Source organism: Epinephelus moara, chromosome 8 (genome assembly GCF_006386435.1).
Source record: "Epinephelus moara isolate mb chromosome 8, YSFRI_EMoa_1.0, whole genome shotgun sequence".
Lineage (NCBI taxonomy): Eukaryota > Metazoa > Chordata > Actinopteri > Perciformes > Serranidae > Epinephelus > Epinephelus moara.
Window position 1 is genome coordinate 8,588,072 of NC_065513.1, and position 25,857 is coordinate 8,613,928.

The 25,857-nt window shown below is 41.3% G+C and overlaps 1 protein-coding gene across 1 annotated transcript; it reads left to right on the forward strand.

Moving 5' to 3' along the window:
• Window positions 1–1,149: 1,149 nt before the first annotated feature.
• sfrp1a (secreted frizzled-related protein 1a) lies at window positions 1,150–16,580 on the forward strand. Its single transcript, XM_050051510.1, has 3 exons — window positions 1,150–1,947; window positions 5,714–5,794; window positions 14,725–16,580. The coding sequence occupies exons 1-3, from the start codon at window positions 1,425–1,427 to the stop codon at window positions 15,048–15,050; spliced, it is 930 nt and encodes a 309-aa protein (XP_049907467.1). The 5' UTR covers window positions 1,150–1,424; the 3' UTR covers window positions 15,051–16,580.
• Window positions 16,581–25,857: the final 9,277 nt, after the last annotated feature.

Below are 25,857 nucleotides of genomic sequence, written 5' to 3' on the forward strand. Positions count from 1 at the left end.
GTTCAAGTCTAAAACTGTTCAAAACTGTTCATTTCAATGCCTGAATATGGCTGTGCAAAAGCAAAATTGACAATAATGCAACATATTTAAAAGCCTTGTGATTGGTGTAACTATGTATTAATTTTCTTTGCTCTATATTCTAAAGCTAAGAATGTCATTTTTGTCTGTAGGAACAGCCTGTCACACCTAATGGGCCTGTGTGAAATACTGCGATAACACAATCTTCCTAATCCACAGTGTTTTAGCTTACTATTGCAAACATTGTTCAAATCTGTGCCATATCAAACTACAAATGTCATTAAGCACAAATAAACAAGTTTCAACCACAAAATGTGTTCAGGTTTTGTACCTTGTTCACTCTTGTGTCAGGATCGGCTGTAGACTGACATTCAGAGATGACCGCCATCATGTTTTTACATGGATTAGTGCATTGAGGTTTTGGTACCACCACATGACACATAAAAGTGTCCACAAGGAAGAACAACAGGTCTACTTTAAGGAAAATATAGTATAAGGTGCAGCAAACCCAACATGTAATGTCCTTATGTGAGGACACAGGGTCACAGGAAACCCAAAATCTACACCTATACAGATTTCATGTCATTTATATCAATGTATACTGACATGAAGAGCACACAGATACATCAAACACAGCTAGAGAAAAGGGTTAAATGTGTTTTATGGTGCAGAAGATAACATTTTTCATGTTAAGTTTTCAGTGAAACCAGGGGAAACGGGTTATTGTCATGTTCACTCTTCTAGTTAATTTCATATTAATTAAATTAGGATTTTCTCACTAAAATGGAGGGATCTTCATCATCCCTAGGGACCCATGCTGTTCCCTGCATCACAGTTTGGGGACTAGAATAAAAAATAGTGCTCCATAAAACACTTTTATTCTGTGCAACTTTCATAAGAACCACACTCTGAGGTTTCAGTGTGTATATGCGTCCATTAGTCATTCCATGATTTTCTTTATTATTCGGTATTTTGTTTTGACTAAGGGAGTACAAGCGGGGGAGTAGAGGGAGGGGTAAGGAGGCCCCTGGAGAGTTTTTACACACTGGGTAATTAAGCTTTTTGACTGACAGTAGAGTGCCAAAAGGCGCAGACGCACTGCGATTGGCCGGATTGCACTTTACAATCTCCTCTTGTTTCCAGGCTCCGCACAGGCAGAGCGCTTACCTCCCCAAACTCTCGCAGGAGCCAGACGCACCAGAGAAGCGCGACGGGGCTGCAGCCAGAGAAGAGTGCCTGTGGACTTTACCCAAACCAGAAACTCAACACATTTTACGCGCTTCGATCAGCAGAGCTCAGCTTTTTTTCTACATTTGTTTCTTGTTATTCCTCTGTATTTCTTCATGAAGTGAGTGTTGACTCGCCTGTCTGAGCCGCGCTGAGTTGCATTGCATTATAACAAGAACATGAGGTCTGCTTCCGAATCGTTCTGGAGGATGATCCGGCTGGCTGTGACAGTGGCGCTCATGTCAGCGTGCAGAGGGGCAGAGTACGAGTACCTCAGCTGGAAGTCAGACATGTACACCGGCGGGCGCAGCTACGGTAAGCCTCCCCAGTGCGTGGCCATCCCGGAGGACCTGCGGCTGTGTGCCAACGTGGGCTACGACCAGATGCTGCTGCCCAACCTGCTGGAGCACGAGACCATGGCGGAGGTGAAGCAGCAGGCCAGCAGCTGGGTGCCCCTGGTGCACAAGAACTGCCACCCGGGCACGCAGGTCTTCCTCTGCTCGCTCTTTTCGCCAGTGTGCCTGGAGCGGCCCATCTACCCGTGCCGCTGGCTGTGCGAGGCCGTGCGGGACGGTTGCATCCCCATCATGGAGGCTTTCGGCTTCCCCTGGCCGGAGATGCTCACCTGCGACAAGTTTCCCCAAGACGATGTGTGCATTGCAATGACGCAGCCCAATGCGACTGAAGCCACCAAGCCCACAGGTAATTAACACATGACTGGTCTAACTTACTGATGGATCCCTTCATTTACAAGTGTTTATTGTTACTGTAAGAGTGTCTGTGTGTGTGTGCTATTTTACAGCAACAGTTCAATGTATTAATCCGGTGAAATCACAGGGTTGTGGTGGTCACTGAGCAGCTCCACAGGGACATCTGTGGCTTTAATGCCTGGCTCAAGAGCAAGGGCGTAACTGTGGTTTGACAAGTGGGGGGACAATGTAAAACTGGGGGTCCTCCTCAAGAAATAAAATGCAATGTGACACACATTTCTTGCATTTCTACATAAATTTGGTGACTATGGAAAGCAATACAGATTCTGTGAAATAGTAATCATGTGAAATCCTGTTGGATATAGTACTAAATATGTTAAAAATGCAGTATATCAGAGCAAAACCAGCAGCTCAATTCACATTCTCAGCCAGAGTCTGACGCCTGGCCAAACAACAGCGTATTAAACACAATTGTCTGTGGTAAAAAACAAAAAATTAAAAGACTAGGCTATATTTCTGAAAGTGGGGGGACACTAACAGGACACCTCGGCTTAAGAGTGTATTCGTAGTATGGAGTCCCTTACACTAGGCAAATAAAAATAAAAATTATACGTTTAAGAAAAAAAACATAGCCTGACTAATGTCGTTGTATTTTCAGCATGGCCTCAATAAATGAATTTTTCCCATTTTTGATAAATTTGCTGTTTATCAGATTTTTTCTCCAAATAATTGATGAATCTTTTGGCCCATGAAATCCCAGAAAATCCCCGATATTTTCGTTATGCGTTCAATCAAATTTTCCGTAAATGTATTTCCCTACACCGAGGGTTAATGCCATTTCAAAGACTTCCTCGAGCTGCCTTGAGTTTCAAGTGGCCTAAAATAATTCATGTTTAAATATAATATTTATTTATATATATATTTATAACAGAGAAAAGCAGCAAAATCTCACATTACATTCACACCAAAGCTGAAAGCAGCACATTTCTTTCCTGATAAATGACTCAAATGATTAAGCCGTATTTGTTTTAATTATTAGCAATTAACCGTCTGTCAGTTAGTTACATTGCAACCATTTGGGATTTCTAAATATAACCAAACATTAACTATCTAACTCAGAGTGAATACCTGACTGAGAAAACAAACAGCCACCACTTTGGCACGGTGTTAAAGTCGACACCCGTGCAGTTAACTGGGCTTGAGAATGTTGTTTCAGGGGTGAAGGTGTGTTTGTAGATGCAAATCCCAACACAAACAAAGTAAATACAACCTTTTGGGGGGCAAATCAGCTGTGAAAGCCTGGATTTGATCTCATTTTAACAATGTCAACCAACCACCCACCTCCGCCTTCTCCCCCTATGCCCTCTAAATAAAGTCTTATGTGGTTGCATCGTCTTTTCAATATAAGCTGCCATATAAACTCTGGCCTCCATGTGAATTGCTTGCTATTGACTTGGAGTCATATATTGAAAAGCTCTAACAGATGGTAGTGATTTATTCCAAGGTGTTTGCTGAGCTGGAGTACAATGCTGGGAGAGGGTCCAGCAGAGAAAAGTGAATACCTGCATCTATTAATTCCCATTTTCTACCACGCCGTCACTGACAAATGCATTAAAACAGCTGAAAGATGGAAAGACGAAGACATAATTTGAAAAACACACCGTCCAAATAATGTGCATTAGAATCCAGTCTGTGGGTGAGCATTCGAGAGCCAGCGGTTTCTAAACAAGGCTCCCAAGGACACCCCCACCACCACCACTGTTATCATCTATCACTAATGGCTCCTTGGCTGCAGAATCTGTTGGCACTGTGTGCGTTGGCATGAAACAGAGTCAGACACCTCATGCAGCATCAGTGAAAGGGGGTGGATGTAGTAAAATAGTCCAGAAAAATGGTCTTCCAGCTCTAACCCCGATGGGCCGAGCTGACAAATACCAGAGACACCCTGAAAAATGCACAAGAGCAACAAGCCTGAGGAAGATAAAGCGCGGGCTCAGTCCGAATAGTTTTGGTTTGGAGCTAAAGCTCGTGTTCTGTTGCTGTGCCAGTGTCCCCGCTGCATGGTCGCCTAGGTGTACACCAGGGAAGGGAAAGTACAACCACCTCATTCACTTTAACCATAAAATAGAGGGGGATTTCCATCATCACATCATCAAGTTACTTATATTTCAAACTTCAAGCTGTAAATACGACACTTGAAGACATTTTATGCTGAAGAAGTTGGCCATAAATGGAGGGACTGTGGATCTTCCAGCAGTTACACAGTGCTCACTGTATCTGTAGAGTGTCCTGTGTGAGTGTGTGGAGAGGGGGTGGCTGTTACTGACTGACATGGTGGTATGGACGGAGGCCCGTTTTTCTGAAAAAGACTCCCTTTTCAGGGTTAGGGGGACCACACAGAGCTCTTGGCTCTCCAGACATCACCTGTTATCATTCGTTGTCAGCGCTGGTGATAAATAAAGTCGGCGTTCTCCAGCAGGACAGAGTTGGGCCTGTTACATAGAGTTTGACGGTGTTCTGTCTTCAGTGTTCTCCAAGAAAGTAGCAATATCTGATTCTGAGGTTGATGAAGACAAACAAAAATCAGCCTAATTTTCTCAGCCGTTCCCCTTAATGACTGTTAACAGAGGTCAGCTAACGGTGCTTACTACGCCACTGCTGAATACAGGCCGGTGATAATTGATTTAAAGGAGAACCAGGCTCAAACAAGCAGAGGGACCCCGTGACTCTGTAAACAGTGTCTGTTTTCATAAGCTCTTTACACCTGGGTGTTACTTTCACAAGCTTTTGTTAAACACATGTAATGGACAACTGGCAACGGAGAGAAAACTATTTGTTTTCCCCCTCTCCTTCCTCTCCTGTGCTCTATCGATCTAGACCCGCGCTGCCTGCGACATTGAAATGCAGTCGTTTTGAATTAAATGCTGCAGGATGCAGCGATCGAATTGCAGGTCCAAGTTTGTTTGGAAAGTAAACTCAGCTGTTTGGCATGAAGCGATCATTTGTGGTAGTAGAGAAAAAAGTTGAAAAATCGTGTTGGTAAAATATTTGCAGATATGCCTCTAGACTAAATTACTTTTTGGCAAAAACACATTTTGGCTCTTTGTCTTTGGTTGGGTTTTTGTCTCTGAGCCAGCTACTATTATCCTTTATTTTTTTTTTGGAATGTCAGAGCATTCCGTTAAGCTTGGATTGAATATCATTACCATTTATTCCTTCCACATTTTTTATCTTTTTTTGTGAGTTTAAGGTGTGTACATCGCAGTTGAGCTAGAAGGGAAGATCCATTTTGAAAACTGCCTAAGTGGAGCAAAGTGAGGAAGAGTGTTTACTGCAGCTCTTAGTTACAGCTGGCTATAAAAGCTGAAGACATTCCTCGCTGAGGTCAGGTCATCAGAGCGTACGAAGCCCCAGAGACCGGGCGACTGACAACCAGACACTAGATAGGATCTGTGCATGCAGAGAGAAGTTAGGTGTGTGTCGAGATCTGCAGGATAAATTATGTAAAATTGGAATTTAAGGGCAGTGTGGTGATTTTTATTTATTTAGTTAAACTCCCCTTCATTTCAATTGAGAAATGAGTGTTTTGTTTCCTCCTTGATTCTGTCTTTGTTCTTTAAACCACATCCCAAATGTGTGGCGATGTGAATTATTCCAGGAAAGCCATGTGAATGATTCATTGCCGGTATCATTGCAACTTGCATCTGATATTTTTTCCACTGATTTCCAAACCATATCCCTTTATTTATTTTCCACAGGTTACTCTCCCATCTGCCCTCCATGTGACAATGAAATGAAAACAGACGGCATGCTTGAGCACATGTGTGCCAGCGAGTTCGGTAAGCATCCTCCCGACACCCATTGTGTCGACACACAAAATGCAAATTACACGCACCCCACTATGAGATGCCTTGACATGTATCGCAGCACTCCGTGCAAATAGAACAGCATGAGATGGCATCAATTGCGTCCTCCATCCTCAAGCTTTAAAACACTCCATAAATTCTTAAGAAAGTAAGTAAAGCTGCATTTTTTCCCAGAGTGCATCCTGTATCTGACCATACTTGGCCATTTCCACCCCAGTGAACTCTGAAGAACTTCTTACATGCCAGCGGTTTTTATGTAAAGGTTACATGTGAGGTTTTAGATGTACCAGGCCTGTCTGGTTTGTCTGAGGATGATGTTCTGCAGCTAATGAATTGGGGTCATTAAAGTATTTATGTGGCAGGTTCTCGGGGCGGTAAAGTGGGATGTTTGTTCTGCTGTCTGGGCGGACTGGGGGCATTATGTCTTTCTAAATGAAGTAGTTAATTATAAACAGTGTGTTTGTTTTTCTTCAACAACATCAATTTCAGATATGTGTTTTTTTACCCTGGTCAAATGAAATTTGTACTTTTTAAACTTAAGTTGACCCTTAACCTGTGTTGATTAAGTATCAAGGCCTTTCTTTTAATCCTACGCTATTGCTGGCTTAAAAAGAAAAATGTTTCAACCAGTGGTGCCTGCAGGGGGAGGGGAGCCTTTGCCATAGCCTATGCACATGGCCTGCGCTGTTGTGAGCATTTTAACTTGCGTGGTAGTGTGTCTGTGTCCATCTGCAGTTACACCTCAGCAGTACACACAAACACAGACTATAACTTGCATGATTCACAGACAAAGCACTTGTCTTTTGCTGGACACATTTTCCCCACAAATACAATATGCTAATGTTATTTTCATGAGCCTATGACATTTTACATCGTATAAATCACCCTAGGAGCTAGCAGACTTTTCCTCTACACATATGAAACCAGGAAGAGCAGCAACATTTAACAAAGGTAACTTTCAAAAAGTCAGCTCCATTACAACTCACAAGGTTCACTGCCAAAAGAACGGTCTTATACTAAACATGTTTTCCAAACAAATACAACATGCTAATGTTCTTAGCACAAGCCTATGGCATTTTATATTGTATATAGTAGCCTAGTGACTAGTGGAGATTTCCTCATATGAAGGCAGGATAAATCAGAGATGTAGAAGACTTTATCTGGTATTTTTTGGGGCTTTATTTTCCTCACAATTTATTTTTTCTTATCTGTAAAATAAAAGCTTTGTTTTCACTGATGGAAATGGTTTTCAGCTTACAAAAATAAACAGGAGGTCTGTGTCACTGGGGAGGTGCACGTCAGGCGATGGTGTAGGGTGCAGCGTAGGCTCTATGTCAACGCGGCGCTGATGTCATAGGAACGGCATTGATTTGACGCAGAACTATAAATCCCACTTTTTATTTGCTAGTGCAAATGTTGTTGGGTCTTGTGAAACTAAACAACCTAAGGCATATTTAAATCACCTAAGTTCAGTTATGGCTTTAAGTTTTGGTGTGCCACCCCAAGATTTTGAGTGACCCCCTCTAGGCACCCCTATGAAAAATATCTGGGGCCCCACTGGTTTCAGCTTCACACTGACACAGTCACATCATTCATTTTGAAAGGGTTTCGTGGCCTCTGGAGTCTCATCTTTCCAGTTGATGTGTAATTTTGGAATATTATAAAAGCTATGGAGAAACATGTCCCGAAGGGGGATAATGGGGAATTAGAGAAAATTTATGGACAAGTCAGGGAATTTGTGGAAATTTTAGAGACAACTCGTAAAAATAAGACACTCCATGCAGCAGCCAGTTTTACACATTCATTTCATTAGAGCGTCTGCAGTCCAACTGGATCGGAAACCAGACCGAAAACAACATTAACAAACCAGGAAAGAGGGAACATCTTTAGCTGATGGGGGTATTTGATTTGGTTGTGGAAATTTTGCATGACAACCCAGTATTATCAAAAGTCTCGAGTTCAATTAAAAACACAAACATCAGCTGAACTGCAGTTATGAGGACTTCCAGGAATGATACGTGCATGATGCACACAAGATGCAAAATGTAAGGCTTTCATGTTTTATTCCTTGGCTGAACCAAAAGTTGTGGCAGCTTGAATTCCAGGTTCCATGTCGGGGAAACATAGACTGGATGCACATTGGAAACAGACTTTCTTCCAGTTCTCAGAAAAAGTTTAAAGTTACATTTGTTTAACGAATTGCCTGGCTGTTTATGCTGCGGTGATGGGACTCGCCTTTTTTCAGTCTGCGTCCGGGTTTGCCAAGAGGAGAGTGGCACATTATTGGCTTGTTTCATCTCGGATGAAGACAGATGTTGTTTTGCTTGCTTGTCATAAGCCCCCTAACCAGCTGACATGTGAGGATACACAGACAGATTTAGCACCAGGCTGAGGATGAGACACTGTGCTGCTTATGCTGCAGGTTTGAACCCACAAGGGACCGGCCTCCTCTGAAATGCAACAAACGTCAGCGTGATTTCAGCATGGCGCATGAGTTGATTACAGTGAGGTAAACAACTAATGCACAGCCTAACAAAGATAGCATAACGGCTTATATTACCAGCTAGCCTAAAGATTTGTTTGTTGCTTTTTTCCAGTCGGCCAGTGGAATTCAGTTTTGGTCTGAGGAGAAAGCTGCAACTATAAATATATCTGACAGCAGCTGAAGCCAAACATGACTTAATGTCTTGTCTTTAGGAGACAGAAAATAGCAGATGGAAAAAATCTGAGGCTTTTATCATGATGTGTTTTAAACCACCAAGAAAAGATAAGACCAGCCTTCTGATTGTAGCTATCCTGCTACTTTTGACTCGAGTGGAAGCGGACGAACACTGAAGGCATACTTGCCAACTTTGAGACCTCAAAAAAAGGGAGGATATTGAAACCAAAGTAGGGAGCTGGGGATCCTCACCCAGAAAAATCTGAGTTTCAGAGACTGTTTCCTGCATTGTGGTAATTATTAAGACATTATTACACTGCAACAGATTTTTACATTAAATACAATTAATTTGATTTAGCTTTTATGCCTCCCTGCTGGCGATAGTTGCGGCCGTAGGCACTATGTTTTTGGGTTGCCTGTCCGTCTGTCTTGACATTTGTCTTGTCCATATGTCCATCCATACAACAGTCTGTCCGTCTCATTCTCGTGAACGCGATATCTCAAGAACATCTTGAAAGACTTTCCTCAACTTTGGCACACCTTAACAATGAACTGATAAGAATTTGATGGTGAAAGGTCAAGATTACTGTGACCTTATGTTCATCTCATTCTGGTGAACGCAAAATCTTAAGAACGGCTTGAGGGAATTTCCTCAAATTTGGATCAAACGTCCAGTTGGTCGCATGAATGAACTGATAAGAATTTGGTGGTCAAAGGTTAATGTTATTGTAACCTTTAGTCTGTCTCATTCTGGTGAATGCAAAATCTCAAGAACGACTAGAGGGAATTTTCTCAAATTTCGCAGAAACGTCTAATTGGACCCAAGAATGTACTGATTCGAATTTGGTCATCAAAGATCACTGTGACCTCACAAAACATGTTTTTGGTCATATCTCAATAATTCATATGCTAATTATGACAACATTTCACACAAATGTCTGCTAGGACAAAGTTATGAAGTGATGACATTTCATATCCAAAAGGTCAAAGGTCAACTTCACTGTGACATCATAATGTTAAGCAAAAACACTTCTCTGGCCATTGTTCCATGCCATAACTCAGTCAGATATTTAATTGGTGACACTAATGTTGGGTGTCAACCTTGAAACTGTGCTGATTATATAGGCCCAGATCTTCTGTGCTGCTGGGGGGAAGAAGTGTGTGAAGCATCCACGTTGTCATAGACATGAATGTAACAGTAAGTGCAACTTGACTGGTTTGGCTCATGCCCAGGGTTCTCCATCAGAGAAAGTAGAGGAAAGCCAGACTATAGGCTTGTCCCATGGCAGGGACCCACAGAATGCCTATGTGAGGTGGAATAGGAGGATTAGTCTCTGGAGGACAGTTGGGTACCCCACCATGGCAGAGGAGGGCAAATCAGGTCTCCCCTGATCCCTGAGGCACCCCTTAAACCCCAGGTAGAGCTGTCCCATTACACACTTCTAACATGGTCAGCATGGAGTGAAGGCAGCTGCTCCCATTTCATCGAGCCCAATGGACTCCCCTCTCAAGCCCTGGAGGGTTGAAAAAGGAGGGGGAAAATGTCAGTGGGGAAAAAACAGTAGATTTTAGGGTCACAGGGTTTATTCAAGCTGTACAGTGCCAGAAACAGGCTGTGATAAATAAAAAGGAAAAAAAGTGTAAAAATGTGTCATGTATCAGGTGAAAAACAGGAGAATTGTAACCCATGGAGGAAACCGGGAGAGGGCGATGAAAAACTGGAGTCTCACAGGAAAAACGGGAGGGTTGGGAAGAGATGCAGTTTTAGAAGTAGACAAGTCTTGTTTGGACAAGACCACAAAATAGATATGATAAATAGATTTCTTGCTCATCTCCACAGGAAGCAGGGAGGTAAAACCACAGAGAGGCTTGAGGAATGAATCAGTAACTTCCGCTGAAGTCTTTATTAATCCGTGTGGACCAATCATGTATAAAATATCCCAACACTGGCAGTGAATTAGCATTTTTGTCCACTGAAAACCTCACTTACTGGAAATTGTGAAAGGTCTGTTCTCAGTTAAGGTAAAGTGTGAAGTAGTTTTTTTGTGTGTGTTTGTGTGAGTGTGATAATAGTGTTTCTATCACCCTGCATAATTGCTTCCCATCAGTTGCACAAGCGCCTTTGACTTTTTCATGCTGTTTGATCCTGATGAAAGCAGAGAATGCCGCGGCAAGACAGCTTTTGACTTAAGGTGGCTGATTGTGAAGTTGCTCTGGCAGAGAAGGAGAGATTCTTGTAAATCAGATGTGTGTTTTCGAACTAATACATCAGAGTTACTGTAACATGCACCAGGTTCTCAGTCCAGAACGTTTAGTTTCTTCACTGAGGACCGATGCTCCGTGATTTCTCCAAAATCCTGATGAATCTCCTTCCAACAAACACGCACACGCCTATACACACACACATCGCATTTGTGGCACTCAGCTGGTAACAGATTTACAGCTCATCCCACTCAACACTTTGTTCCCACCGCAGTTTATCTCTGTGCTTAAGGTTTTACGGTACCTCATTGTCCCAAAAAACCTCCAGCATCCTTCAATTAAATCTCTCCTCTGCCTCGGACAGCTCACTTTGTTGTCGTTGCCAAATTGCTCCTTCCCTTTGCTTATGCAGCAAACAACAGGGTAGCCCTGTGCCCTGCACTGATCACTTTAGCTTATCGGATCAGTTGTGTTTCCATTATTGTGAATGGGAAGCAGTACACACCCTCCTGCTGGGTTTATGACACCCTGGGAGCTGGAGGACCTGTCTGTGCCTCTGAGGCAGCAGAGGAAATCGGGTCAGGGGTCAGGAAACCCCCCTAACTAAATAACATGTTTTAATGTTGCATTACTTAAGAGCATTAAAAGGAAAACTTTTTACAGTCAAGTCACATAAAAAACAAAATCAAGTTTTTAAAAAATGTCAAGTTAGAATTACATAAATACCTAAATCAGTCCTTCCAGGATTTTGTAGGCTTCTTTTGGGATTGTAGTGATCTAAAATGTCCGATTTCACACCAGCTTTCCTAAAAAATTGCGCTTCATGTTGCAATATTACATTTTATTAACTTTTTTTGTAATGAAGATGTAGGAGCAAGTGAAAATTGCTAAAAAAATATTTTCTTTTTTTTGGTATAATTCATTAAAAACTGAAGGCAACTTGTTCTAGTAAGAACAAAAACAACTGTTATGAGCGTTCTAAGTAACCAGTAAGTCTTAATAAAGCTGTCACACCATGTTTAAACATTTAATTCAAGACTCTTAATATTTTCTTTATTACATACTCACATTCAGTCTATCACACAAACAGGCAAGCATACCTCTATTACTCTGTGATTTATACTGCTCTAATGTTACCACTAACCATGCATATTCAATCCAGTTTACCTGAATTCTTTCAGCACTTATTTGATGTGAATGCAACAGTATTTGTCATCGTTATCTGTCTTGGCTGTTGCCCACATGTTTCAGCCATTCTTCAGGTTTGTTGCAGTAGAAAAGAGTTTGTCAATCAATGGCTTTCGCTTGTGTTCCAACGCAACGTTGCACGTGATGCAAAGCAGTTTACCCCTGCTTTCACACAGAATATATGGAAATTGCCTTGCACAGTTTTTAGCAGTTATTTTTGATGGCAAATGTGAGACATTCGTGTTGCATGTGTCTGCATCTTCACAACCAGGAACAAGAAAGGGGGTTTGGTGACTCGAGGGTCAGTTAGTCAAATGTGGCCAAATTTGAAAAAAAAAAGGACATAATTGCAAGGTTGTGCAGATTTTTGTGTTGTTGTGATCGCAACATTGCTACTTCCTGGACCTTTTTATAAAAAGGTAAAATAGGCCGTTGAACTGTATATGAACACATTATATTCAACAAAATAAGAACCTCAAGTTAAAATTATAATGTCCTTTGACTTTTCTATTGATAGAATAAAAGTCAGATGATAATTGTATTGCACTGACCTTAGTCAGATTTGTATCATGATTATATGATGACGGCATGTCGTCTTTTTTTAAAAGTAAGCATTAGCAGTCAGATAAATACAGTGAAGTAATAAACTATTGTTGGGGAGTGGAGTTAGAAAGATGGAAATACTAGTTTTAAGTGCTCAAAATTGCACATAAACATAATACATGGCTTTACTGATACAGAAGAGTTGTTTTTATTAATAACCCTTAAAGGGATTTTAGCAGCTTAAGCTAAAATGTTGAAGTTCTTAGCTGGTTCAAAATTCCTTTATTCTCTCAGCACAATAGCTCTGTGTTGGTCCCACCATGGGGCAGAAACAGTGGCAGCTTACTGAGCTTTATAGTCCATGTTTTGATACATCCTGCAGGAGCAAACAGATTTAGGAGCAACACCACTGAATACCACCTACTGGATGGACTATTCATGTTGAAATGAAAACAGTTGTTTGCTCTATTACACATTATAATTAAGTGTGGCTACAGGGACAGTTTCACCAGCTCTAAGCAAAGCACAGCATTGTTAACAGCTAAACAGTTCAATGATCTGACTTCTTACTGTATGTAGCTGCTGAAGAGATTAAGCTCTCAAACAACACGAGGTGCAAAGAAAGTTCATGGCATCAAAGGATTATTGAGGATGGAGGATTTATCAAGAAGAAGTCCTTTCAGGGGTGGGCAAGGCCTTCTCTTTCATGACTCCCTAATTATGAATGCTGCCCATTTTGATTTCACTGAACACTAAGCCTCCTCACAGAGCCCGTTTGAGAGACTAGAGACAGGGGATAAAAGTCTTAATCCCTACCATGTGCACTCTTAATACTGGGAAAAACAGGGCGGCTCTGTTTTAGCACCTTAATTAGCAATGGGAGATACGGGTGCAAAGGAAGAGATGAAACGTTTGGAAATTTGTTAAAGCGCCAGTGAGGTTTTATGTCGAGTACAATTCTGTAAAAAGTGAGTCAAGAGGAATTTGGTGTTGAATACTGTGGAAAAGATTTGACAGAAGTTACAGATTTATCAGTCCAGATCTTTGCCGGAGTGTGAAAATCATTCATGCTCAATCAGGCTGTTCCCCACAGTGTAGGTCACAAGACTTTGTCTCCAACAAGACACAGTGATTTATCCCGACACCGGCTCTGTCACTTAGATTGGACATAGCATGCTGCACTTTTTTCCCCTCACGTTGCCGTGTCACAAGGTCGTCTGTGCCACACACACATCACTATATGTCAGTGAAAAATGAGAGGGCTTAATGTGTGGAAGCATATGGAGATTTGGACCACCAAGGTCTGACTCATGCTCTGTTTCAGAAGGGGAACTGGAGGAAACAGAAAGATTAGAAGGTTAAATAGAGTTTAGTGAAAGATTAGTGGGGCTTTTTCATGGCACTTAAGAACATGGTTTTTTTTTCACAAATTATCACTGTCAGGGGTGACAATTTCAGCAAATATGACAAGTATTTTCATAAACTTTACCAATTACTAAAAACACACCTTCGAGCAGTCAATTGAACAGATTAAAAAAAAAAAGAAAAAAAAAAGTGAATCACAGCAACCATGAAAGGTCCAGAAATGTGCACCAAAGTTTTAGGTTAATGGGACCAATAGTATGCAAAATTAGCTGTGGACATACAGCTACACATGTGCACACAAACACACACAAACAAACACACACACACACACACACACACACACACACACACACACACACACACACACACACACACACACATAAATGACTGAACTCACGATCCCAACTTTATATTACAGTGTACGGGTGGTGATATTTATTGTCAGATAATATTCATTTGTCTACAGTGAGAGGTTATGCCATCCCATTTATACCCCTTAATACCTCCTGGTGTATGCATCTGTGTCATAACATGCTTGCTGGATTTGTCAAAAAGAGACATTCCTTTCTGGTAATTCTAATATATTATATATGGTAATGCATATTAATGTAAAGTGACATATACCCAGTGATAAAATTTCAGCGAAAATAAAGACAAGACAGTTAATGAAGCAGTCCAGTGGAGGTGATTATTTTACCAAACCAGTATAGCTTTACTTTTCCTCTATATCCTTGAGAATATAGTGCTGACTTGCCACTGATACCCTTTATCATGTTTCATTTTGGTAGCACAGGGGGTGACACACTGCGCATGACTGGCATTTTGTATTCATAAAATATTAACTAGCAGTCTTTAGAGGCAACAGTGTGATTGGACCAAACATTTTGTACACAAACTCATCCACCTTTAACACAAGGTAACAGTTCTTTGTCCTTTTTCTCTTCAGCTTTCAAGGCCAAGATCAAGGAGGTAAAGCGAGAAAACATGGACCGCAAGGTGATCCTGCAGAAGAGGAAGAAGATGTTGATACAGGGGAACCTGAAGAAGAAGGACATAAAGACGCTGGTGATGTACTTGAAGAACGGTGCAGACTGCCCCTGCCAGCAGCTGGACAACCTGGCAAACCAGTATCTAATCATGGGCCGGAAGGTGGATAAGCAGTACCTCCTCACAGGCATCCACAAGTGGGACAAGTCCAGCAAAGAGTTCAAAAAAGCCATCAAGAAACTCAAGACCTACAAATGTCCCGCCTTCGAGAACGTCTTCAAATAATATGACCCCCCCGCCCCCTTCCTTTGGTCGCATTTCATCCTACATATGAACTTGCACAAGCATTAAAAATCCCAAACTTTGCTTTCTATTGTCCTGTTTATATATCTATATATCTTTGTATATTTACAGATATACTTTGAAATGTCCATCGTTAAGTTTTAGTTGATTGTGGTGAGTGATGACGCCACAAAAGAGGGTCGGGTTTCCTTTATTTCTTCTAACGAAAAGGACATTGTAGTAAAAGCCCTTCCTCACAGAAATCATTTCCACTATTTTTTTGTAGATACATTTACTTTGTTACCCTCTTTCATTCAACAGGTCTAGGGATTTTGCTCAAAGGTATGGAAGGACATTTTGGGAAATACAGTTTTGCTTTATTACTGAGAACTCAATGGGAAGAGTGAAAACACTCTCATGTCTGTACAGTAAATATGAAGCTAGAACCAGCAGATGGTTATTTTAGCCTAGCATAGAGACTAGAAGCAGGGGTAAACAGCTAGCCTGGCTTTGTCCAACACTAGAAACCTATAAATTGATTGTCCACTCGGACCACAAATGGACTACAAGTGGAAACCAGAATGCTTCCGTAACCTAAAATCTTGCCCCATTTTCTACAGATTCTGCGTTCACATGGAGATATCTGTGTATAGAGATTACATTGAATGGAATGGCCACCGTGGCCACATGACCACACCTACCCCAAATTCCCCTTTCCCGTATTTTCACCTATTCTCATCTGGTCACCCGCATGCTAATGTAAACTAACCATCTGCTGCTCTAGCTTCGCATTCAGTGTGCAAATATAAGAGTGGTATTGGTCTTTTCATCTAACTCAGTAAAAATGTTCAGCTATCCTTATTAATCTCTCTCACTGTGATCATAAAGTAATTAATCATAAAACCAGTGATTAGACTACAGTAGTAGCAGTTGCAGATATTTGGAGCTTTAAAAGCCACACTGTACAGGGCAGCTCTATGTAGGGTTCCTGTTGAATAAGTTACTGACAGAAGTATGAATGAGTGCTGCCGTCAGCTGATTGATTTGTCAAACTAAAGACTGCACTACCAATCATTTTGATCATTTTCTTCTAATTTCCTCTTTTTGTTTTTACATTTCTTTTCGTTACTTGAAAAATCTAAAAGAATTATAACCACCAATCTGCATCATGAGATACCATGTAGGCCTATGTGGCAGATTTCTTCATTTCTTGTTGTGCATTGTCACCTGACATTTGGCCAAATTATGTTTTTTTTACCACTTTTCTGTCTCTCTACATCCAGTCTAACTGCAGTAATCAGTATTCATCGGTAATGGAAAACGCCTCGTAGTTATACATGTTTCAAAGTGCAAAAGTTATGAAAGTGCAAATATTGCAAACTCTGTGTTCTGGTTTGTTTTGCTCAAGTGTTGCTGGTCAGTTTTAGCACTATTTTGTTACAGATTTGAATGTCAGCAGTGCATTGCTGCCTATTACATGTACATACAAATTTTACATAAATATGGAAAACTGAATGGGTGTCTGTTATATTATTTAGTTTTCTTTCTTGGATTTGCAAAGACATGGCAGTGTTGGTTGATTGATCAGTCACTTTGGTTTAGGGAAATAACTCATCAAAACAGAGTGGATTGTAAGGTGACCCTTAGGGTCAAAACACATAATATTTCACAAAACACATCATTTCAGAAAACATAATGACATTTCACAGAACACAACCAGTTTTTAGAAAACACATTTCACAAAACACATTTCACTAAGACACAATATTTCAGAAAACGTAATGACATTTCACCAAACACATTTCAAATAACACGATTTCACAAAACAAAATAACATTTCACAAAATGCAACATTTAACAAAACACAACATTCCACAAAATGTGACATTTCAGAAAACATTTTAGAAAACATATTTCACAAATCACTATTTTTCACAAAACACTACAACATGTCACGAATGTGGAATTTTGTAGTGTTTGTGAAATGTAGTACTCTGTGAAAGGTGTTTTGTTAAAAATCGTTTTCTGAAATGTGGTTGAGTTTTCAGGAATTTTTACTATGTTTTGATCCTCAGGGCCACTGTAGAATTGCGTGGTACAAACGTGGCTCCTAGATGGTGAATCCTAATGACGTTGGTGATGCCGTGACTTTACTTCTATAAGCATCAGGCCAATTATTGTTCAACACTTGGGTTTATTACACAATACTAAAAACAGCTAACGACATTCAGCCTCAGCTGTAGTTTATGTTTAGTGTTAATTATTAAGTTTGTTTAGCTCAAAGCAATGCTGTTCTCATATGTACAGCCTCACAGAGCTGCTAGTGCAAGTCTGGATTATCAAACAGGCAAAGTAACTGCCCCAGTGCCCCAGAACATCAGGGTTCCTAAAGCGCCATGGTAGTGGAGCAATTACTTTGCAGTGATTTGATGTATTAAAATTTGTTAACTACAATGCCCCATTACAGAGCAATAAAGCTTGGTGTCAACATAAGAACTCTATATAGCTATGCTAGTTACTTGTAAACTGGCATTTTAAAACTGTCTCGTAAAGATTGTCCATCTTTTCTTTCTGTAAACCATAATTTCAGGCTTTGCGTGTGATGTGTGTCTTGCTGTTAAAACAAAGTACAGTATGAACTGCCAAAACAGCCAGTTTCTGCTTTGACAATCAAGTCAAACAGCTGTGCCAAACTAACATTTTCATGCTTTTTGGAAAGATAAAGCATGGCGCTGCCAGTTCTTCACACCGAAGGCTCTCTCGTGCGAGCATGTTTTTACCCCCCCCCCCCAGCTCTCTGACGATGCTTCTCCTGATTTCCTGATTCAGGTTTATTGTGGTTTCACAGGCTGTTGGTGCTTCGGTATGTGGTGTGTAAATGCTAATACTGAGATATATCTCGTGCTGATAGTGAACTCCAATGCTTTCTTAACCTAAAGGCAGCATTAATTAACTGTCAAACTTAAAAGATTTGTCTTCACATAGTTTGTGCTGATGGATATGGTTTCATGCTGAACAAGCATGACCTTCCCATGCCAATTTATTTGATTCATGTACAGTAACATGCAAATGTGCACAGAATTCAAATAACTGACAGAGGCAGCCTGTGTTTTCCCTGCACAAGAAACACAGATTTGAGTAACTCGATGATGAATGTTTTAATGTAAATACTTTTATGAGCTGAAATCCATCATGTCAGTGCAACAAGCGTAAACAACAAAACATGAAACCGTTCTGTCAATAAAAAGGCTTGTTAAAAACCAGGAAGTATCAAACGGACCAACGTCTCGCCCATCTGGTTTCAGTAATGGCTTTGGTATTGGAAAATATATCTCAGATGTGGACTTTGCTTTCTAATCATTACTTCAGCTGCCTTCAAAAGAGCTCCAGAAAACCCGGGGCCTAGATCCAGCTTTGTCCTATTAAGAGATGATCTGCAAAAAAACATCCTGTTGGATTCGTCGTCTCACTGAAAACCTCAAATTGACAAAGCTGATGAAATACTATTATGATTGTTTCAACGTCACAGGCTAGGAAAGTATTCAATTACCCCTGCAATCTTAATACCACACACTTGATAACACATTGCTAAGTGTGCAGCTGCAAAGTCTGATTGGATAGAGAGCTCTCATGTATATATGCACCAGAACCTACATAAATGTGCTTCTGTTTACAGCAAATACTTTTGTCCTGATGACAACATACACTTCCTTCATTGTCTGCTCAACAGCTGGCAAATAATATAGTTAGAAATGTAGCTCCAATACGTGATGCAAAATGCACGTATAGATATTTTATAATATTTTGCCCCTTTGTTTAAAAAATAAATAAAATTCTCTTCACACAAACTTCATTTTACAAAATGAAATATCTCGTTCACATGCAAAAATGACCCCAAATGCTTGCTGCCATTAGCTGTCCTCTGCTGTCTCCTTTGTCACAAAGTTGTTAAAGTGTACAGGCTGGCCTTAACTTCCAAAACACCTACTGTAGATCTCATTACAATTATTTACACTTGATCTCAGGGTAAAGGAGGAATTGAAGGAGGACTTTCCCAAACGCTCCATTTTACATGTCCACACAGAGTAACCAGAGTTCTGTAAAATCTGCACCTTTAAAGGCTTTTTTTTTTTAAAAAATCTGCATTTTAGTGACCTAAAACTATTTGCAGAAGCTGATGCATGAACTCATCTTATGTGATGCAAAAGATAATATTTAATCAAGTTCAATGTTAATGTGTCAGACAACACTCTTGACTGTACTCTTTAGCCTGCTTTATTAGACCAAGCCCCCAGAAAGAGCACAGGGCTTTGAAGCTAATTTTACATAGCAGTCAAACCATGGAATGACAACCTCTGGGTCAACACATTCTCACTCCGACCTTGTCACATATCAACATTTGTTCATGGACTTTCAACGTCCAGATACAACGTGCAAGGTACCCTGGATCCATTGGCAGTTGATGCTCTGGGACACTGTGTCAAGTTCTGCCTGTTACATGCATTGTCTTCTTTCAAACTACACTACACATACAGTCTATTTCAAAATAAACGCACTACCTTGGTACAACCCACCAATTGACCTTTTTTTTCCTTCAGCAACTAATGCACATTGCTGGGTTTAGGCAGCAAAAACATGTGGTTGGGTTTAGGAAAAAAGAACAAGGTTTGGCTTTATAATCTTTCGGGATGCGAACACTGCTTGCCTGAGTGAAGGCCAGTGTTTGTTGGACCCATCCACCACCACTACCACCTGCCTCACTTGGACTTTTGCCTCCATATCTTATCTTATCTCTTATTACTTATATCATGCCAGTGTTAAAGGACGGCTTTTTTTGTCGGTGTCTGACGCTGGAAGTCACTGCCCAAGCGCCAGATTTCGACGACTTTGGAGTGAGACCGGGTTGTCTGGGTTCATAACGCGATGCTACTGGGCAAAAATACTTTTCCCTTTAGACTTACAATGTAAAGAAATGCCTGTAAATCAGTGGATACATTTTTTTATCAATATAACCCCCATGAAATAACTTGTTTCATTATCAGGATTTGATTCATTCAGTCTGATAACATTTCTTAAGTCTGGAATTAGCCACTCATCCGGCCAAAAGTCTCTTATGCAATTGCTCTCTGAGCCAAACAATGCGGAAGATCTAGGTACTTTTATACTCGGGAAGTGAAGCATTTTTGGCTTCATGCCCCACTAAGCAGCTTTTTAGGAATGAATGGGGCCTCGCCTCCAACACTGTATTCAGTTGTCTTTATACATCCACGTAGGTATTAAACCCGGTATACACTGTGTGATTTTGGGCTGTCCCAGACAAAAGATGACCATCATAAAAGAAAGGTGGCGATATCTTTGGTTGTGGCTCTAAAACGGTGGTCCTACGTTGCACATTGAGAGGTTCAAGGATGGCTGTTGTCACAGTCTTGCAATCAAAGACAGCCTAGGATTTCTGACAGTGTCAGAAATTTGGGATGACCATCCCACAGTGTGACTGCTGTTACGACATATGTCAACTAACCAACCAACAGAAATGTAGCATGAAATGACGCACTGGCACTAAACCCAAACAGATGGATAGCAGCCCACCAAGGTTGCAAAATGCCCTAAAAGAAATGTGTTGGCAAAGCGGAAAACCTTGCGGAGTTGTGGCGGCAGAAGCCTTGCCTGTATCATGTGTCCTTCAGCTCTTACCATGATTGTGTGAAGAAGGACGAAGCGTGGAAGGAAGTAGCGGTGGAGTTGCTAGCAAACAGTTAGCGAACATACACACAGACACACAGCAGTATAGTCTCCACTAAAATGTAGGTTTTTTAATAATGTGACCCTCTATGTTGTGCTTCACAGTTGGAGAATCAATAACCTGTGAGCATCCTTGCAAACTCAGAATGGGAAGCTCTCGCATCATACATTGTAGCCTGTGATTCAGTTGGCGCTGTCATTGCACAGTTTGCATACATCAAACTTGATGTCGTACCCAAGTTTCTTAGATCCATGTCTCACAGTGTAGCTTGTACTAGACTTATAAGATCGTTGAAACCGCACAGTTGTAGGAGGCTTAAAGGTGCGGACACACCAAACCAACATCAAAGAACTAGCGGCGACGAAAGCCAACTGTTGCGTCGTCTACGTCGCCTCACGTTGCCCTGTGTCAGTTGCATTTGAACACACTACACGGACTACATCCGACGGCCAAGTGGCAAGTACGTTCAGCGCCTGCGTGAGAGAGAGTGGAGTGAGAGAGTGGTACATCCTGACAGCCGAGAGGTTTCCTATCTGTGCAGCTGAGCACCGCAGCACCTCCACAGACTATTACTTACAGACAGTCCCGGTGTTTCCTCCGCAGCCTCCTCTTCACTCAGCTTCACTCAGCTGCCCGATATACCCGCTGCTTCTTCCCACTTTAACCTGAATAACAAATCAGGGCTCGGTGCTCCGGTTGGATCCAAACGAAGAGCTGGGGTTAGCTCAGAGACTAGCGGAGGCTAACTGGCTGTGCGTCCCTCTGTCATGCTGTGGCTAACGCTCCGCTAGCCACTCCCAGCTAGCTCCGGTTTGTTATTCAGGTTAAAGTGGGAAGACGCAGCGGGTCTGTCGGGTAGCTGAGTGAAGTGGAGCCTGAGGAGGAAGCACCGGTTAGCCCCGGTTTCACTACAGGCAGATTCACTCGCTATACAGGGGCGAGGGAATAAAACCTGAGCAGCCAATCAGAGTGATTTCTTTCACCGACTAGCTCCACCGCCGATTCAACATGCTCAATCGGCCGAAAAGCCGCCAGATACACCGCAAAAACTAGGCCGACAGACGCTCACCAACAGCCGACCGTCGGCTTGGTGTGTCAGGGCCTTTAAACGCACAAGATGCTCTTCCTCTGTTGCACTTCTGACAGAGTAGCTGCTCAAGGCACTAGCCACCCCTCAATGGTCAATACACATGTCATTTCAAACAGAATTCTGGGACCTGTCGCCACACTGAAATCTTAAAGACTATGGCAGCAGATACTCTATATTTTTCTTATTCTCAACAATACTATGAAAAGACTTACAAAAGGAACAATGAATAGCCTGATACTGGTATTTCTTCTTCTTCTGTGCCATAGAGCTGCATTGTTGTCCAAAAACTATTACAAACTGACTTGCTCCTTCATTATCATGAACATACACATTGTAGTTTATTTTAACTTAATCCCTGTCCTGCTGCCAGTGAATGCTAAATAGAGCCCCGAAGATGTGTCAAACTGCAGCTGAAAAAAGTCCCAAATAAATGCACGATTTACTCCTGTTTGAGCCTTTTTGAATAAAACAACTATATCTCTGAAGCTTTTTTTTTTTTTAATAATACATCTTCAGTATGAACCAATGGGGCTCAGTGCCACAGGCAGGCTGGGAGGTCAGAAAGTACTGACAAAAGGACTAACGCAGAAAGTTTACAGATATAGGTGTTACTACTCAAAAGTGTTGAAACATTTTCTGTACTGGTTTCGAGGGACATCCTATAAAAACTTTATCGCCGTAACATTTCAGAAAACTGCTTCCCGAAGACTGTTCTGACCTCTGAGATCACAGTGAATGTAGTCTGTGACTAATAACTCCATACCAGAGAAGGCTCTACCTCTTTCTCCCCTCTGCGTTTCAAAGACACATCTGGGGAACTTTTGGACACCACTGTCTATTTAAGATGCAACTCCACATCCTCACATGAACAGGAGGAAACAATAAAGTGTTATTAAGACTTATGGAGCACATATTTGGCAGCAAATAAGCCATCGTAACATGACTTTCTTTTTTTATTTCTCCTCACTGGGTCCAAATGTTTTGTTTTATGGATCTCTGAACCGTGGCTTGTCTTGAGGTTTTAAAAAGTGAGGCATTTCTCTGTTCCTGATCCTTGTGTGTTCCTTCAAAGCTGCTGCCATTTCCCCAACTGCTATAAAACCGTCTTTTGTATTTAATGGTATAGCTGCATTCTCTGTTTTATGGCGCACCACCAGTAGCCAGTAACTTAAATGGGTCATTTTGGAGGATTTTGCATAGGCAGCTCAGTCAGCCACAATTTGCGGCATAATAAAACAGGAACATGTACAAATCACATTTAAAATGTAACATTAAAATGACTTCCTGTAGTTACAAATATGAAATACATTCTCTTTAATACAGTTTGGACTGGATTTTGATGTTGTGAAATACAACATTAGCATGACAAGAGCTTCTTTAGTTTGTGAGTGCTTAAATTTACAAAGTCTGTTGTGTTTTTGGCTCCTCTGCTGACCCTGAGCTTCTGAGCAAACCATTAATGTCTCTGGCATGTCTGCAAGATTCAGGAAGAGGGATGAGTCGACACACTGCGTTAGAGACCAGGTTCCTCAGGAATCCTGGGATCGCAGTCAAATTGGCAGATTAGTCATATCAATCTTCTGGCTGCTAACCGCCCAGAACCTCAGGCTGTTTGCCTCTCGCTGGTGCAGCTCGCAGCGTGCGATTACGACTACATCAACCATTTAAATCTTGGGGGAGAACGGGATAACCTGAAAGGGAAAATGTAACAGAGAAACAATTGTTTTCTTTTTCAGTCTACAAGCGAGCAGGAGGAGGGGGTGGGGATGGACTACACATGTGGCCGGCGGCCATATGTTTTTGAATAATAGCCATTAGTTTTAAGAGGATGATGTCATTGTAGGATTGCTGTTCCAGTAACTATATTCCTGCAGTCCTGGATCGGATCCCTGAAATGACTCCTGCAATGCATGATTCTTATTCCTCACAGGCGAAGGCGAGGAAATATTTGCAATAAACATACATAGATTGGTGAGCGTATTTCCTCAGCCCGATAATGTAAAGTTATAATCAAATCAGGCTTTTGTTTCACACATTGGTCTTGAGGAAGAAAAAAAAAGAACACTGCTCCTTCCAACAGTGGTAGATTTTTGATTCACTCCGCTTTTAATTCACAGCTTTCAGCTCGCAGTTAAACCTCCTCCTCTTCAGAAACCTCTCACAGAGTCTCACCCTCTTTGCCTATGGACTTGGGTAAGGATGTGAGTAAATACGAGTCTCTGGATAAAGCTGTGGGATGCCAGTGTCAACATGGCCATGCTGTTCTGGGAGCACTTCACTGGCTATCACCAGTGACCAGCCACACGCTATAAAAACATTTGGTGAAAAAATGAGAATTTATGAGCGGTCATTAAAAACCATGAAGAGCTGTCAAAAATAACCACAGAGGGTAAGTCAAAGTTGTGCTGTAATGGAAGCAGCTGAGTCAACTTTGGGGACCTGACCGTAAAAGATTTTTCAATGACTGGGGAGAATGAACATGCTTTTAACAGGAATCACACACTGAAATTTTATATCATATTTAACAAGTTGCATTCTTAGTTGTTCGTGCAGTTCATCGAAAACAAAAGAAATTCATTCTACATTCCCACAAAGCGTTCATCTGTGGAATCCTTCCTCACAAAACCATAAATTCACACAGCGTCCATCAGTTTGCTACTTCGTACTACAAAGATTTATAACATCGCAAACTATTCCGCAAATAAAACTGCGGGTACACTGAGTTGGGCAGGTTTCCCTGTTTGCAACACACAAGACACATTTACAACAAATTCTTCAGCTGCGTTAGCCGCACAGTGCTTTAGTTGAAGTATGAGGAGAGAGCTCCACGGCTCACAGTCAGCCAAATCTATCATGGCAGCCTGTTAAAAGTTCAGTTGTTGCTCAATAATGCCTCTCCTGCTTCCAAAGCCAATGAGTTTAAGGGAATTTCATAAATTGTTCCCCCAATAAACCACAAGCAGCTGTTACTTAGCAAAGTTATAACCAGGATGTAGGGGAGTGTAAACCCACCGAAACTCACTTTTACCAGGATTTGACTGCACATTGGAATTCACCCATTCCTCTATCATGCATCTTCATCACCTAATGATGTCCACAGTAATGCATACTGACATCAGTCTTTAAACTGGCATGGGATTTCAAACATCTCACATCAAAATCAACAGTTTTGTCTCTAAATCCACCCTGTGGACTAAACTATACATGTTTTAGGTAGGGACAGGGATCGGAGAAAATGCAAAACAACAAAATACAACTGTAGTTTGTCCATGGCATCAAGAATGACACAGTGAAGGATTTTCTTATCTGATGCTTCTATCAACAGGAAAACTTAATTCGTCTGTACCTTCCAAAACAAGACTAGAAGCAGCCCAGTCACCAGAATAAAATGCTGGCATTATACATTTCCTCAAACCACTTATATGGTGCATTCATACATTTCACATGTATGACATAAGTCACATTACATGTATAAATGCTGAGTTTGTCATTAGGGGTAGGAGGGTATGGTGGATGGCATGACACCTAGGTGAGACGGCTGTCAAGCAGCAGACATCAGCAAATCTCTATTCCAGGCCAACAAAAGCAGGTGGTGATTTTTAATGTCAGTTCAGGACATGTCCAGCAGTGTTTGTAGCAACAAAAGCAGGTGTTTTTTTACAACATTTTGGGACGTGTCTAGCATTGTTTGTAATGATAGAAGTGGGTGTTTTGTAACAACAGTTTGAGACATATCCAGCTGTGTTTGTAGTGACAAAAGTGAGGTTTTTTTTGGCAGTTTGGGATGTGTCTAGCAGTGTTTGTAGGAACAAAAATGGGTGGTTTTGAACAACAATTTGGAAAGTATTCAGAGGCATTGTCACAGCAGAAGCGCAAGTGTTTTACAGTTTGGGACATGTCCAGCTGTGTTTGTAGTGACAAAAACGGGTGTTTTTAAATTAAAGTTCAAGATATGTTCAGCCCTGTTTGTGGCAACC

Coding starts and splice junctions, on each gene's coding strand:
- sfrp1a (XM_050051510.1), top strand. CDS start 1,425: ATGAGGTCTGCTTCCGAATCGTTCTGGAGGATGATCCGGCTGGCTGTG. Junction 1,948..5,713: donor TGAAGCCACCAAGCCCACAG/GTAATTAACACA, acceptor TATTTTCCACAG/GTTACTCTCCCATCTGCCCT. Junction 5,795..14,724: donor CATGTGTGCCAGCGAGTTCG/GTAAGCATCCTC, acceptor TTTTCTCTTCAG/CTTTCAAGGCCAAGATCAAG.